Below are 17,106 nucleotides of genomic sequence, written 5' to 3'. Positions count from 1 at the left end.
GTTAGCTTTGTTAAATGTGTTTTCTTTGTGAATAACCAATTTATTGTTTATTACAGCAGTTGGAATTACGTGAACATCAAGCAGTTGTTCTAAGCTGAAGAAGCTTTTCACTGCAATTTAATCAATTCAAATGCTGTGTCTGTAACAGCTAACAAACTGACTATTTGAAACAATGATGCCTTTAAGATAGCATGAGGTGTTTTGACCATTGGTCAGCAATGAACAGTATTTAAATTCAACTGACAAGATTCAGCCCATCATTGATCAGCAATGAACAGTATTTAAATTCAACTGACAAGATTCAGCCTATCATTGGTCAGCAATGAACAGTATTTGAATTCAACTGACAAGATTCAGCCTATCATTTATCAGCGATGAACAGTATTTGAATTCAACTGACAAGATTCAGCCTATCATTGATCAGCAATGAACAGTACATAACTTTGTAAATTTGAAGTAAATCTGGATTAATTTAAACTAGGTGCTTTGATAATTCTGCAAATTGTATTGACCTTGATTGTAATGTTTTTTAAAATATATTTTAAAATGTAATCCTGGTAGTATGTGTTTTTCAATTAGCAATAGAGCGGTTTTGCCACAAATACGTCACGCACATGTATTCGTTTTCGTAAGCCTGCAAAAATCGAGGGCGCCGTCGATCTAAAAAAAAAATGTGACTGCGGTAAATTCGAAGCGCAGCAGGTACGTGTTGCTTGGCTGCCTAGGCCTAGCGTAACATCAAAGCGAGTGAGCACTTTAAAAACTGCTATTTATCAAAATCGACTTGTTATTTTAGTAAATTACTTTCAATAAATCTATAATTATATTATAATCATGAATCATTTCTGATTCAAATGCAAAATGTGGAAAATAATAAAAAACTATACTCGTTTTGTAGTTACGAATATGATATGTGATATTCGTCAACACAAATACGCTTTACGAATATGAAATGGGGATCAGCTCAAAAGTTTCATAAATGTATTACGTATTCGTAGCGTTGCGAAACCTCCCTAATGTTATGTCATTTTTAGCAGTATGTAACACTGAATAATTTAAAATATTTTTTTATTCAAACCAAGCAAACCAAAACTTCAGAAACCAAAGTTAATATGTAGTAAATGTGCTACCTAAAATGTGTCAATTGTGACATTTATAAATAATGAATTGTGTACAATTATAATGATGGTTGTGAATATATAATTAAGTGAGATTTTACAAAATACATGCCAGGGCCATAAAATCGCAGCTAAAATCAATTCAGGACACATTCACCATACTTTAACATACTAGAGTATATACGATAATGTATTTTGTCTGAAATTCTTCAAATAATATGCAGTTATGACAAATGAGTATAGGTCCAGTGTTTTAGTATATTTTGTGTGTTCTGAATACTATATAATTAATTTATACTAAATGTTGTCTCACAAAAACATGAAGATTAATAATTCAAACTTTGAATAGGCCATTTTTTAGTCAATCATATTGTAGCAAAATAATAATATTAATGTTCTCACTTGACAAAATAAGCTGGCTGGCAGCCAATTGTGTGACTATTTTTTGCTTACAAAATTTCAGGTAAATACTGTATTTTTTTTCTTTTTTCGATCCAATTTTTGTTCAAAGTGAATAAAGTATATGTGACATTAAAATGGCATACAGTATTCAACAAACAAAATGTTAATTATATTTTCAGGGGGACAGTATATCTTTTTAATGGTATGTGGTATCTGTGAAACAGTGTGTTTATATTATCTTTGCCTCTAACCCAATAATAAGTTGTAATGCAGTGTGAATACTTTATTTTTTGTGCGTCTGTTGCTTGCTATATCGGACCAAAAATACAATTGAATGCAAATAAAATACTTGTGTTATTTATTTTTGTCAAGTTGTCATCAATAAACTTACAAGTTATATGAGTGCAAATTATGTGTTATTTTTGTTGTTTTTTTTAGTTCAACAGCTTTTGCTATATTCTAAGTACAATTTTAAAATAAAGATAGCCTCGTCTACTTGAATCTCGGACTTTTCCAATCTAAAAGAAAAAAACAAAACAAACTTTTTGTCAATAAAAAGCTATATATATCATATTTTTACCAGGATTATGACACAAATCTTCACCAGAAGCAGACTTAAGATCTGGCTACAAATACAGTACCATCCAGGACAGATGTACCATCCAGGACAGATGTACCATACCCACACTGTTTTTCCGTGGATGAAATTCGGACAAAACATGGTTAATTAGGTAACAATATGACAACCGACATTCACTCAACAGTTACAGCATTGAGTAATTTTTTTTTCTAGTGAACTGTCTATGGGCTTTTACTTTGAATCTCTGGAAGGATGTTCATCAACAAGACAATATTCATTGATTTACTGTCCCAGAACGCAAAGCCTGTATGTATACGTACAGGTTGACTTTTTGGTTACCGAATTGCACTTTTTTGGCTAAAACATTTCACTTGGGGTAGAATTCAATTCAATTCAATTCATTTATTTTCCAGAAGACATATAAAACATATAATACAATCAAAAATACAAACACAAGAAAACTGACACCAGTCTGGCGGATTGTAGAAAAGTGACCAAGTCACTATGTGAGTACTCTCCTTCTGGTGCAGTCAAAAACAACAAGTTAACAGCAAAAGACATTAAATAAGGCCGGGAAAAACTTAAAGGAACCAAAAAGGCACAAATCAGTCACTTCAATCGGGAGGGAATCCCACAACCTCGGAAAAGAAACAAAAGTAGAGTGGTAAAATGCATTGGTACGAGAACCCATATGCCTAAAAACTAATTTATAATTTCTACGAGAAACTGGTGTGGGCAACAATGCACCATCAACCAAAAAATCTACGTAGAGACATTTAATTACAAATTTAACTTGAAGAAATTGAAGTCTATTGTATAACCGGGGTTTACAAGTAGAGTCACCAGTCAAAGTGGAAAAAAAGGATTAAAATCGTATCTGATTAATTTATCTTGGTGAACAGGAAGTGTGATATAAACTCATTCTGCCTGAACACAATTTCAGTAATATTCACAATAACTTTTTCGTTATTAAGTTGATTGCTATAGACTTGCATTTTTTGAAGAATTATTATAGATTTTTTTGCAAAAAAATCTGTCCAGTAGTTCAAAAGTTATGATAAAATATCAAATTTTTCTGAGATATCCTTGTGGCTATTCTAATTATTACACACACCCCACTGTTCAAATGCATGTTGGCTATTCCAAACTTGCTGGCTAGTCTGAAGATAGTACAGTTGGTAGGGATTCTCATAGAGATATTTTCAATATAATATATCTATGGTATTCTCAATGTGTACACATAAGTAATTAAATAACTCCTTGCTAATATTAATATAGTAAAAAGCTAATATAGTAAAAAGCTAATATATTAATGAAGTAAATAACAAAATAAAGAATTAGCTATAATTATAACACATTTAAAATGAATGCCTTTTATAATTAGTTACCTAAAGTAACTTTACTCCACTTTTTTTACATATAATATAATAATTATTTGGAAGCTACACTTTTGAAACAGTGGCACACTTCTTGAATGAAGGTGCGTCCAGAGTAAGTAAAATAAATAAATATTATTTAACAATAGGCCTATTAGTACAAGGAAACATACTGGAGTCAACTTATTTGACAAAACAACGCATTTCAATTGGGCCGGCAATTTACATGTTGAAAATTTATCAAAATATTTATTAAGCACCTGATATAATTACAATTTTCACTTGAATGTGTTTTTATTATTCTGTGCCTGCTAATTTTTTAAATAGACAATATAATGAACAAAGAACAGAATCCAATAAACATTAAAGGAAATGAACTACAGACCTATTGTTAATTGTAGACTCCTATGAAAAGAAGTTTGAAGAACAATAGGCATATGGGTGAAAACCATTATACAGGATATAATAGACGATAAATAAAAGAGGCTTAGTAGGCCATCCTAGACCTAACTGCAAAATAATCAATTAAACTCCTAAAAATCAATCTAACACTAATAAACTGAACTTAAATAATCTTTTCTATATCAGTAAAATCGTGCGTGAACTAGTCAAAGCCCTAAAAACTGGGGCCTGTCGCGTTGGCCCGATCTTGGTAGCAGGCTACTTATCCATGAGTGGTATTGGTGTAACATAGTTGACATTTCGTTGGCGATTTTCAGGTTCACGCAATGTCAAATAAAACAGTGTAGTTTTGAAAAGAATTGATGTTAGTCTTATACTAATACTAAATTAATTAGATTATTTTACGGAAAATATATTTTTATTAAAATTATAATTTTAATCGCAGAAAATAAATTTTGGGGAGTATAATATAATTAAAAAGCCTGATTGATAACAAAATAATTTCATCATCTTTTATTTTAACCTCGTGACATGCGATCGTGTTTTGAAACTAGGGTGGGTGTTTTCCAAAGTTATTTTAAGTGCGCATATATTGCTCACCACCGGCATCTGTACTTATTTTTTTGAAATACTTAATAGATAAAATACATTTTAATATATAATAATACTGTATAAAATAAATATTATATAATATAATTTTTATTTATATGAATTTTATTGCGTATTTATTTTAAAATACGCAAATATGCCTCTATTATTAGTCACAAAGGACAAGGAAGCCCGGGTCAAAAACATATTCACACGTCGTCCACGATAAACACATTTTAAATTTAATTATTGTAATTTTGAATTGGTATAGGTCACATCTTTTATATAAGTTTCCTATTAATTATCTTCTAATGAATTATTAAAATACAGTATACATGTCACATGTCGCCCTGCCAAACTAAACTTTATGAAAGGAGCTTTGCGCTGGCGTCTGTAAACTCTCTAGAGTCAGGAGAGTTAGCCTGCTAAACTTTACATTGGAAGAATAGGGATGGAGCTTTGCGTCCGCAAACTCTCCACGAGAGAGTTAGCCTGCTAAACTTTACATTGGGAGAATAGGAAATGGAGCTTTGCGTCCGCAAACTCTCCGGAGTCATGAGGGAGGGTTAGCCTGCTAAACTTTACCGGAAGTCGATCGTTTCGCCTGAACGGTTTTCTATTCAAAGCATACAGGCAAGCATTGCACAGGTAGGTGGGGGGAAGACAACAGACAGAACAGCATTCGTGTTCTAAGGTCTTGGCTCTAAGGCCCCTCTAAGGAAATTAAATACTTTTCTAAGTATCAAAAATACGTTATATTTGATGGATTTTTACAAATCAAAGATAAATGTGTATGTTTTAAATACTTCTGAACACATTTATCTTGTTTAAAGTGATGAAATATGTTTCTGAAAAAAGTTAGGATATGCTGAAAAAACTACACATGTTATCAGTTGATTAATCTACTGTATTATGTAAACAATGCTAATTACTTGTGCAAATAAAGTATAGCAGGATACCTGCTATAATTTAGCAATTTTGACTGGTGACGGTTTGAGGAAGGTAAGTCAAGCTTCGTAAGATGGACGGAGGGAATATATAGTTTGGAAATAGCCTGGAAAATATGATCTAGTGAAACATCTTTGGATAGATTCGATTTGGTTGATAGTACATTGTTGATGTGGCCTTACTATTGTTGTGAAAAGTTTTAAAAGAACAAGGTGGTCACTGGTCTTAACACAACGTTTAATAAAACCCACAAGTCTGTTACATTTACTAACAGATTGGGATATATGCTGGTTCCATTTTAAATCCGAAGTTAAAGTAACTCCAAGGTATTTAGAGTGGGACACAGTTTCGATTTGATTATTAAGGCTGAAATATTGGAAAGAGTTGTGGTTTTTCGAGCGGGTTATTTCCATGACTTTACATTTACCAGGATTGAGGGACATACGATTTGTTTCACCCCATTTAATGATAGAGTTGAGGTCAGCCTGTAAAAAGTCACAATCAACTGGGGATTTGATTACTCTATAGAGAACAGTGTCGTCAGCATATTGTGGCATGTGGGATGAGATCAAGGTAGAAAGATCAGCAATATACATATTAAAAAGAATAGGGCCAAGCATCGAGCCCTGAGGCACTCCAGATGTAACGTGAACCAAAGAGGAAAGAGTGCCTTTGTAAGAAACAGCTTGTTCACGATTCGACAGGAAAGAATGCAACCAATTCAGTAAGTTCCCACAAAAGCCATACTTGTGCAATTTATCCAAAAGGATAGGGTGGCTAACTCTGTCAAATGCGATTGGAAGCTAACGTTGAATTGAATTTGTCCTTAAAAAAGAGTGTGGGGTGTTATTGAAGAGGAATGGAGGTTGGTGAGTATAGGGAGATACTGGCGTCTGGTGTTATGTACTGAGAAGGCTTCTCAAAACTAATTTTGAAACCCGCCCTGGGGCGGGTATAATTGCTAGTACTACAATATTTCTATCAATTCCAAAAAATTATATATAACTGTACTATAAATAAAGTGAAGACATATTTACATTTTAACTTTCTTTTTAGGCTGCATAGAATGTATTTTTTTTAAATTACTGTAAAAAATGTTTTACAAACTGACAACGCCTAGCCTGAGAAACCCCGATTATTTTTGTCAAATAACAGCGTTGGAATCTTTAGTTTTATGAATGAATGGGCGTGTCAAGTTTTACATAATGATCTAGCTCCATGATTTTTTGACGATCGGTAGAGCACGCTGTACAGCGAGTTCCAACTTTTAGCAGGAAGTAGCTGATCTCTTATTTCCGAATATTTCCCGTGGACAGTATGTGTACAAGGGTAGATGATTTCTGGATGGTACTGTAGTTTGACAAAAATAGTTAAATTGTTAAATTATAATACTATTGTATGGCATACTTTGAGATGTTGTCTTTGTAACGTTTGAGTTGTGCAGCTTCTGCCGGTGTAATCATATCCTCTATTTCTGCAGTCTGTGCATCATCAGCTCCAGCGCTTTGTAAAGATGCTGCAATTGCCTCCACGCGTTGAGATTTCTCAATTACACGTCTGATAACAAAATTTAAATCTGTTCCTTTAGTGTTCAAGATATGATAAATACATAGTGAGGTTTCACATTTATTGGGACAGTAAAAGACAGGAGATGGTACATTAACATGGTGATGGAATTGTATAAAGTGTCTTCCATCCTGCTTTTCTCTTGCGGTGGCGGTAAGCCTCTTCGTCATACAGTAAACGTCTCTCTGTCCTGTCGGACCAAAGGTAAATCAACCCAATACAGTTGCGATAATGAATGGAACTGTTTATACATGGCTTTACACGCATGCACAGGTTAATCTTACGTATAAATTACCGTCTCCTTTTGTCTACCTTCCCGATGCGAAAGCTCACTATTGTCAATTCAACTTTAAAATATGTTCTGTATTTATAAAACTTACTTGTTATTTTGAGTTTCATGATTGCGTCTCAAGAATAGATTCACAATAGATTTGTATGATCGTTCCAGAATATTGCGACACACTTGGTCAGCATTCACATTGAATAGGAAGAACGTGCGAGATGGTGCATGATCTGGTGTACGTGGAATCTCTTGCACCGAAATAAGCTGCTCTGCAAACATTTTGTATAGCATTTCCTTGGCTTCTTTTGCAGGTATTAGAGCAAAATCCTCAATCTGTTTCTGTTCTAAATATTTCTTCGTCAGTAGCAACTTAAATATTCTGTAACTTTTCTGGCCAAACCTTTCTTGTACTGTAGATCCTAGACTGGCTATACAGAGTTCCTTAACAGCCTTATAAATATCTATCAGGCATGAAGTTAACATGAAAATTAACTGGAAATAGACGTTGAGATAAACTGACATTTCAAATTTATGTGTTATGTTAAATTAAAAACCAAATCTTCTAATTTTTAAGCCTCTGTCCAGTCATTGATTCGTGTATTGATTTAAAGCACCTTTGCCAAAATTACATTAGATTACTATAGTTGTTTGAGAAGTTTGGCTTTAAAAGTTAGACCTTTATTTTAATTCACTATCTAAGGATACTGACAACATACATCCCTCCACCAGATGTACTGTATTTTGATACAAACTCAGTCTGAAAGGAAAAACATTCATAATTTTGCATTTTATTTCTTATAGGTTATGCAACGTTACTCTCAGTTAGGGAGCCAGGAAGGGTTTACCTGCACCCTCTAGCAAACTATGTTAACAATGTTTTTTGCTTCCTTATATATCAATAAAAACTTTTTGCTGTTGGCAGAAAACAAATTGGGATGCTTGGTCAGTACAGGGGCCAAAAGGTCAATATGGTCAAAGTTAGAACTGTGCGTAGCTTGGTAACTACTGGGTGTATTGGAATACTGTTTGTACCAAACTAATCAGAAGACCTAAATTTCTATTCACTCTAATGGGAAACGTTTGCCGAAAGTGGACAGAAACCTCTTTTCTGACCACTAGTCAGAAAGTTATAATTAGGAAAGAAAATGGAAACATTGATCTTTTAGTTGGTACAATAGTATCAAACTTCTCAATTCAACCCAGTGTCTTTCTTGCTTGTGTTAAAAATTATCAAAATCTAAAGAAAAATCTAAGAAAACCGTTACTACAGTAGTATGACTATGTTATAATAATCCTAAAGGACATTATTGTTATTTACTCATTCTCCTTTTTGTTGGATTTACTAATAATTTAAGAAGCAAATAAATGAATAAACATTGCATAGTAAACCATCATACCATCAGTGCGCATGTGATTTTAATTAAAGCTAGTATCCTAAATATAGGTTTGTGAATAAAGATAACTATGCAACTAATTTACATATTTTTGTTCATTTGTAATAAAAAGATTCACATCAAACAGCTTCTTTTAATGGAGGGAAACATTGGAAAATCTGAACAAAACAAACCTAAGTTCTTTAGAATTATTAATTTTTAGTTTTAATTAAAATCACATACTAAGTAGTAGGAATGATGTTAAAGGTTCACTGTGCATTGTCATACAAACATGGTAAGCCTATTAATTAGTATTAGTTGTAAATTATAATAACTTAATGATTCCAACATAATATATAGTCATACTATGGTTAATTTGATCTGTATAGCATTTGTCATTCATTTACCGGAGTTCTTTAAAATTGTTAAACAGTGATATAGTTTAGATTGTAATTATAATACTAAATATTAATAATGATCTTGGTGACGAGAGATTAACTGTGATGTTATTCATTAAAATTAATAGAATTATCTACTAGGACTTTCTATTCATAGTATATACCATACTCACACAACAGTCACTGATATTTTGATATTAAGCAAGACAATTCGCTATGTTTGTAACAGCTATAGGTTAAATGTCAAAATAAGGTGTGTATTGTGTATTTCTGTTGTATTAGAGGAAATATAATTATATATACTGTATATTGCGAGTAATTTGAGACTAAAATTGTAACTTTTTGACTAGTGGTTGCTGAGATATTGATATGGCTATTTTCTTGACCACGGTCATTTTTGGCCAAAGTTGTCCATTAAAGTAAATAGAAATACAACTACAGTATGACCATATCCGCCCAACAATTTCTGAGATATGAAAAGTGTGCTCCAAGCCAAAAATATTTGTGCCGGCTATATGTCAAAGGTCAAAATTAATGGTTTATTGACAGTTGTATGATTTTTATTACATTAGAACAAATATAAACATACTGTGCGAGTAATTTGAGACCACAATTATCACTTTCTGACCAGTGGTTGCTGAGATATTCATATGGCCAATTTATTGACCAGTGGTCAGAAAAGGGGTTTCCGTTTACTTTTGGCAAAAGTTTCCCATTCGAGTGAATAGAAATATGGGTCTTCTGATTAGTTTGGTACAAAAAATATTCCAATACACCCAGTAGTTACCAAGTTACGCACAGTCTTAACTTTGACCATATTGACCTTTTGGCCCCTGTACAAGTATCCTAATTTTTTTTCGGCCAACAGCAAAAAATTGATTTGTATTGATATAAGGAAGCAAAAAAAATTGTTGGGCATAGTTTGCTAGAGGGTGCAAGTAAACCCTTTCTGGCTCCCCAACTATCTCGTCTCAATATGTCGGTCGGTTGGTCGGTAAACACTAACTTGAGCATGCGACTGCAGCCATGTATATGGCCGTGTTGTCCATTATCTGCTAATCAATATATAACCTAACCTAAAATTGTGTATAGTATTGAAACCTGAAATCATGTAATCATGTATAGTATGAAACCTGAAATCATGTATAGTATTGAAACCTGAAATCATGTATATGTATCCGGACAACTACCCCCTGGACAATGACCCCCCTAGGACAATTACCCCCCTAGGACAACTACCCTCTAGGACAACTACCCCCCTAGGACAACTACCCTCTAGGACAACTACCCCCTAGGACAACTATCCCCTAGGACAACTACCCCTAGGACAACTACCCTCTAGGACAACTACCCTCCTAGGACAACTACCCTCCTAGGACAACTACCCTCTAGTCCAACTGCTATTCCCCTAGGACACAACACCCTCTGAACAACCACACCTATATCATGACACCTACACCTTGGGTTATAATTACAATCTTGTAAAACTTACTGAACTTTAAAACATAAGGAGAGTGATTGCTTATATGAAAGCTTTTGATTTTTTTAATATGCGTATCGTCGGCAGTTATTTAACATTAAACGAGAATTGATCAAATTATTAAAACGTATTCTTGAAAAATAAAGGGGTGGCTTATTTTATTCTTGTGTGACATGAAGATGCCGTATATAAATCTAGGAACATACAGTTTACCTACAGTAGCTGCACCAGTCAATCAGTCTTTCATTTAAGATCAATCTCTCTCCCTATGTTTTGAAGTTCAGTAAGTTTTACAAGATCGTAATTATCTAAGGTGAAGATGTGGTTGTTCAGAGAGTGTTGTTGTTCTAGAGGGGTAGTTGTCCTAGGGGCATAGCAGTTGGACTAGAGGGAATTTGTAAGATAGTGGGACTGGAGCAGCCCCTTATTATCGTTAAATTGGCCCGATTTTGTTCTCTCTTTTCTTTTTCAAAACAAATGTTTTACTGTAAGAGCTTACTGTATGTTATGCTGTTTAATGACATTATACGTTTACTACTACAAGTCCAGTAATAATGGAATATTGGTTTGGCTGTTACTACTTCATAGAAGAACTTAAATTGATTTGTTTTTACATTTTTTTTCCACTCCTGAGAAAATAGGACAATAAAACTTTTTAGAACCTAAAGAATAATTATATCCATGATATGTTTATGACTTAAACATTTCTACTTATTTCATTTTATTCCAATTCGTTTTCTACAGAACAGAACCTCCTAATTTGAGTTTAGATTTAAAAAAAACCTACACTATAAAACAATTGATTACATTAGACGATTTGAAAATCAATCTCTCTCTCCCCCGTTTAACAGTTCATACATTTTTTAGTCTTCCTATTTTGAAAACATAGCTAACTGCGCCAATTGAGGAAATCGTTTTTCATAGTTTGTCCTAGAAGTTTAAGAAAAATAAATATCGCTACAGTTATTACAAAATATACTACAAATGTTAGGTACATACGTCGATATTTTAATAATTTCACCTCAAATATTGTTAAATGTATAGTGTGGTACAATGCCCTGGTAGTTCCCTCTTTACACACCATTTGATTTTACAATACAATTAGCACCAAAAGAAGCAGCTTGTTAATTGGTTACCAATCGTAAGCTGTAGTTGTTCCTAGTGGGTAGCTAGAGGGTAGTTTTCGTCCTAGGGGTAGTTGTCCTAGGGGGTAGTTGTCCTAGGGGGTAGTTGTCCTAGGGGGTAATTGTCCTAGGGGGTAATTGTCCTAGGGGGTAATTGTCCTAGGGGGTAATTGTCCTAGGGGGTAATTGTCCTAGGAGGGTAATTGTCCTAGGAGGGTAATTGTCCTAGGAGGGTAATTGTCCTAGGAGGGTAATTGTCCTAGGAGGGTAGTTGTCCTAGGGGGTAATTGTCCTAGGGGGTAATTGTCCTAGGAGGTAGTTGTCCTAAGAGGGTAGTTGTCCTAGGAGGGTGATTGTCCAGGGGGTTATTGTCCGGGTGGTAGTTGTCCAGGGGGTAGTTGTCCTAGACCCCATGTATAGTATTGAAACCTGAAATCATGTATAGTATTGAAACCTGAAATCATGTATAGTATTGAAACCTGAAATCATGTATAGTATTGAAACCCGAAATTATGTATAGTATTGAAACCTGAAATCATGTATAGTATTGAAACCTGAAATCATGTATAGTATTGAAACCTGAAATCATGTATAGTCTTGAAACCTGAAATCATGTATAGTAAGAAACCTTAAATCCTGTATTGTATTGAAACCTGAAATCATGTATAGTATTGAAACCTGAAATCATGTATAGTATTGAAACCTGAAATCATGTATAGTATTGAAACCTGAAATCATGTATAGTCTTGAAACCTGAAATCATGTATAGTAAGAAACCTTAAATCCTGTATAGTATTGAAATCTGATATCATGTATAGTAAGAAACCTGAAATCATGTATAGTATTGAAACCTGAAATCATGTATAGTAAGAAACCTGATATCATGTATAGTAAGAAACCTGAAATCCTGTATAGTATTGAAACCTGAAATCATGTATAGTATTGAAACCTGAAATCATGTATAGTAAGAAACCTGAAATCATGTATAGTATTGAAATCTGATATCATGTATAGTAAGAAACCTTAAATCCTGTATAGTATTGAAACCTGAAATCATGTATAGTATTGAAACCTGAAATCATGTATAGTATTGAAACCTGAAATCATGTATAGTATTTAAACCTGAAATCATGTATCAGACCTCCCAACTCTCCCGAAAATCGCGGGAGTCTCCCGATTTTTTTGGTTCTCTCCCACTCTCCCGCGAAACCCAAATTTCCCCCGATTTTTTCATTTTTGGATAAAAATTTCCCGATTTTAAACAAGGAACATATACAATATGGCCAAGCCAAGTAATCACATTTTTAACGTTATATGTTGTTGAATTGACAGTTCGTTGTGAAGTTGGTTGTTTAGTTAAAAGCAAAACAAAAGCCACACGCAAATACCATTGTTCGTAAAAAGATAAATAAAACAAAGCATACTCGAATAAAACAAAGAGTACTACTTCCCTTCTTTGTTGACTAATTAAATACGCCTAGGTGGGTCGCCTAAACAACATGGCATGGTATTGGTAGGTGTGGGCTGGCAGATAGAATTGCATTCAGCAAGCTTTGTGTGAATAAACGACCAATCAAATCAATCCCTTGAAAAACCACTTATTGACCACGTATAATTAAAAAAAAGATGCATTTTTTAATTACTTATCAACTGATCGCCATTCAACTAGTTAAAATAATATTACAATTTCAAATAAATAATTTACGATGTCAGCTCGACCGCCGCCGAAGAAAAAAATTAAGTATGCAGCAAAGTTCAAACCAGAGTTCACAGAAGATTATCCATGCATTATTTCGGTCAGAGGTGAACCTAGTTCAGCTAGATGCACGCACGCCGTGCAATTTGACATTTAATATAAGTCATGGCGGTAGAAATGACGTTCAGAAACATGTTTCGGTAAGTTTATTTTATTTTTCATATGTTATGTGCTTTTTTAATGTATAATTAAATAAACTACAAAAGGCCAGAAAATGTTAGACGCAAGGCTGCAACCGTTGAAGCTAGGCTAGGCCTCAACAGTGCCTTTAGGTTACTAAACGGCGTCGTTCAGTCACTCCAGGCCTAGGGATTGGTGAACCTTAGATAAGCTAGGCCTGTAGTTGGCCTGTCGATTCGGCTACTAGGCCTGGTGGTGGTCATACGTACGTCTAGGTACAAAACTGTATGTTATCTAGGCCTAGGATGTTTTGAAAAATATAATATTTAGCCTAAAAAAAAATATTTAGCCTAGATCTGTAATTAGTTATGGAAATTGATATTTTTTACAGACAAAGAAGCATGAAAAAGTTGCAAGAGCTGTGAACCAATGCCAGACTTTGTTGTTCAATAACAGAGATCCAATAGCAGAAAAGGTTATAAACGCGGAGGTGCTTTATACGGATCGTATATTGTAGAACACAATCTTCCATTCGCCATTACGCAGCACGCAAACCACCTTTTTCCAGCTATGTTCCCGGACTGAAATGCACTAAATGTGTTATGTTAATAATGTACATAAGATGAAAGATGAAAATAAAATATTGTATTGTAGCATTTTGAAAAAACAGAGACAATTTATTTTTGTATATCTTTGTTGTGTAACGCGCGTCGCATAACGCGTCGTAATAATATATTTTTTACCGAAAAAATCTCCCTATTTTTTGTCAATCCAAGTTGGGAGGTCTGATGTATAGTATTGAAACCTGAAATCATGTATAGTAAGAAACCTGAAATCATGTATAGTATTGAAATCTGATATCATGTATAGTAAGAAACCTTAAATCCTGTATAGTGTTGAAACCTGAAATCATGTAGAGTATTGAAACCTGAAATTATGTATAGTATTGAAATCTACAATCATGTAGAGTATTGAAACCTGATGTCATGTATACTATTGAAACCTAAAATCTCACAACACCACACATCGAAAAAAAACTGGTGATTATGTTTAATACTAAAATTTCACTCTTTATATAAAAACTACTCAAACTCGCACTCTGATGTCATGAACTACTCACCTGATCTTCTACTAGTATTTTGAGGTACTGATTCAATGTACTCTGGTCTATAGCTGGTTCTTTAGGTAAAGCTTCGAAGATTTCATTGGTTGCAACTGGGTTGGTAACATCTGCTAGACAACTGGTTGTCACTTCACTTATTCTCAACATTGTCTGAACAATCATTGCTGCATTCTAAGTGATAACAATATTTGCAACTTATTATTTGACAGGACCAGAATTCATTTAGTTTGGTAAATAGCTAATGTCCTTTTGAATTTGGTAATGACAAATTCATATCTTTTTTAAATGTTAATTCTTATGCTTGTGTGCAGCCTTTACACAAACAAAACCATTTTTTTATTATTTTATATTGATTGACAAAAAGAAAAAAAGGAAAAAAACTGTAATAATATACATTTATGTAGGCCTAGTGCTTATTAAAGTAAAAGCACTTCACACAGAAATGTGTGAATGTCAGCTTGTTAGCCTTCTTCGCACATGAAAAATTAACCTAGCGACACTGATTTGACACCAAAGGAATAATAGAAGCAAATTGGATGAAACAAGGTCAAATCTCTAACCGTTAGAGTTCGCCATCTGGAAAGCCGATCAAGCTGGATCGGATATAGCATTCTCGTGCAGGCTGCGATCGGTTAGGCTAACAGTTAGCTAGTTAGCAATCTGGATCTGTACACATAATGTGGAGGTTTCCTTTTTGGAACTAAATGGAAAGGCATGAAAGATAAATAAATTATTTAATAGAATTAAACATAAGAACATAAAATTATTGCCATTCATTAGTTTACCTCATCAACTCGTCTTTTAATAGCAGCAACAATCACCTGATCACGCATATATTGATGAAACCTGTCAAAGTTCACACCCCAATAAATTCCTTCGTCAATAGCTGGCTAAAATTTAAACAAAATAAAATACACAATTATAAAAAAAGTATCTCTCCAAGTAGGTTCCAGGGTATACTTTTTTGACATTCGGACAGTTATTAATTAGGCCAAGTTTTTTTGTTTTAAAACAAATGATAGGTGCCTCTAAGCACTAAACAATCAACAGAAAACATATATTGTGCTAAGCCACAATCACAAGATGTGACCATGAATCTGGTTGTAACCCATCCCTTCCAATTGAATGCCTTCAAAAGTACAATTTGTTTACACCAGAATATATTATTCAATGTCACTTTGCAGAACGATCATCCTTTCTGCTCATACACAGTGGAATCTCTGGGCATAGTCTCACCTCCAAATTACCTACAGTAAAAATTTGAATTCATAATTAAATTGGTACCTCTGTTTTTTTCTTCTTCAACGGATTCTCATCTGCACCAGTTTCTGATAGTTTTCTCTTTCTTATATTAATTTTACCTAAAAAATACAATTCACAGTGATCTACAATTTACCAAGCAATTTGATATCATTTTTACTGTATTTTATCACCATATTACACCCAAAAAAAACCGACTCCCCTGAATAAACGTCTCCATATATAAACACCCCCTTTAAACCCTCCTGAACAATAAATATGGTATATTGTAACAAAACTCACTCACAACAAAGGTGTTCTCCCAATACAATAAGATACAATACAATGCAATAAGAGGCTATGGAGAAGGGCGCCACCATACAATCGTTAAAAACATGTAATTTAATCCCCCTTTTCCACTTTTGAGTGTACAGCTAGTGTGGGTATTAGACTATTATCATTTAGGTTGCAAAATTGTGAACAATAAACAGTACTTTTTATACTAGTATTTTTATTGAGAAAACTATCTATTTTCTTACTATCTGGAGACATTCCTTTAGGTATTTTGTACATTTCTTCTTCTGGAACAGTCAGCGTTGGGGTTGCACTGCCTTCCTTCAGCTCACTGTTATTGGTAACTGCTGGGGCTCGCTGCAGGAAATGTGTGCTGATCAGGTCAACACATTTTTGTCGTACTGTCCCCTCTTCTACAAATTTATTCTCTGATAAAATATGAATTTAATAGTTTCAAATACTAATAACTGCAAGATAAGCAAAATGTATTACGGTCGGGTAATCCTAGCAAAGATGAAAAAACCGACCAAATGTACATACGTTCAACAACCTCCATAAGCCTCTGCCATACTTTAGAGACAACTTCACTCATCAGCATGTGTCCATTCTGCAACAGCTCCTCGATGATCAATTCACCAGCATCACCATACAAAGACTTTGCACAGTAAATGTAGCTTGGATACCGTGTGTGTAATAGTATTCGATCAAGTCTAGCTGAGTATTCTACAAACCCGCGTTTGTGGCAACCATACTCAACATGGCCAAGTTGTATAACGACTGTCAATGCTTTCTTAACCTAGAAAAGAAAGTTACATAAATTGGGAGATTTTGCCAATCTTAATAATATCGTAAAACCTTGGAAAGACCATGATCTTTTTTTCGAAGAGAAACCCTTCTTTAAAAGAATCTCCCTTCTTTAGTATGCAAAAGTAATCT

The 17,106-nt window shown here is 33.9% G+C and overlaps 2 protein-coding genes across 6 annotated transcripts in view; one reads left to right on the top strand and one right to left on the bottom strand.

Annotated features, from left to right (window-relative positions):
• The window catches only part of LOC140051895 (tubulin polyglutamylase ttll6-like), a 37,563-nt gene extending 35,809 nt beyond the window's left edge, over positions 1-1,754 (top strand). For all 5 annotated transcript variants that reach the window (XM_072097240.1, XM_072097239.1, XM_072097238.1 and 2 more), the window contains one exon: positions 57-1,754. In XM_072097240.1, the coding sequence (XP_071953341.1) occupies positions 57-98 (42 nt within the window). In that variant the 3' untranslated portion in view covers positions 99-1,754. The remainder of the gene's footprint in view (positions 1-56) is intronic.
• A 107-nt stretch (positions 1,755-1,861) lies between these two features.
• Positions 1,862-17,106, bottom strand: part of LOC140051898 (DNA-directed RNA polymerase III subunit RPC3-like) — a 35,141-nt gene continuing 19,896 nt past the window's right edge. The window contains exons 2-10 of the mRNA XM_072097245.1: positions 16,711-16,966; positions 16,416-16,598; positions 15,922-15,998; positions 15,423-15,527; positions 14,635-14,808; positions 7,969-8,020; positions 7,361-7,724; positions 6,822-6,971; positions 1,862-2,038 (exon numbers count right to left, since the gene is read on the bottom strand). Coding sequence (XP_071953346.1) covers positions 1,960-2,038; positions 6,822-6,971; positions 7,361-7,724; positions 7,969-8,020; positions 14,635-14,808; positions 15,423-15,527; positions 15,922-15,998; positions 16,416-16,598; positions 16,711-16,966 — 1,440 coding nt within the window. The 3' untranslated portion in view covers positions 1,862-1,959. The remainder of the gene's footprint in view (positions 2,039-6,821; positions 6,972-7,360; positions 7,725-7,968; positions 8,021-14,634; positions 14,809-15,422; positions 15,528-15,921; positions 15,999-16,415; positions 16,599-16,710; positions 16,967-17,106) is intronic.

The sequence above is a fragment of the Antedon mediterranea genome, chromosome 6 (assembly GCF_964355755.1).
Source record: "Antedon mediterranea chromosome 6, ecAntMedi1.1, whole genome shotgun sequence".
In the NCBI taxonomy this organism is placed as follows: Eukaryota; Metazoa; Echinodermata; class Crinoidea; order Comatulida; family Antedonidae; genus Antedon; species Antedon mediterranea.
The sequence above is the reverse complement of the archived record's forward strand: the minus strand, read 5'-3'. Positions and strand labels throughout refer to the sequence as shown.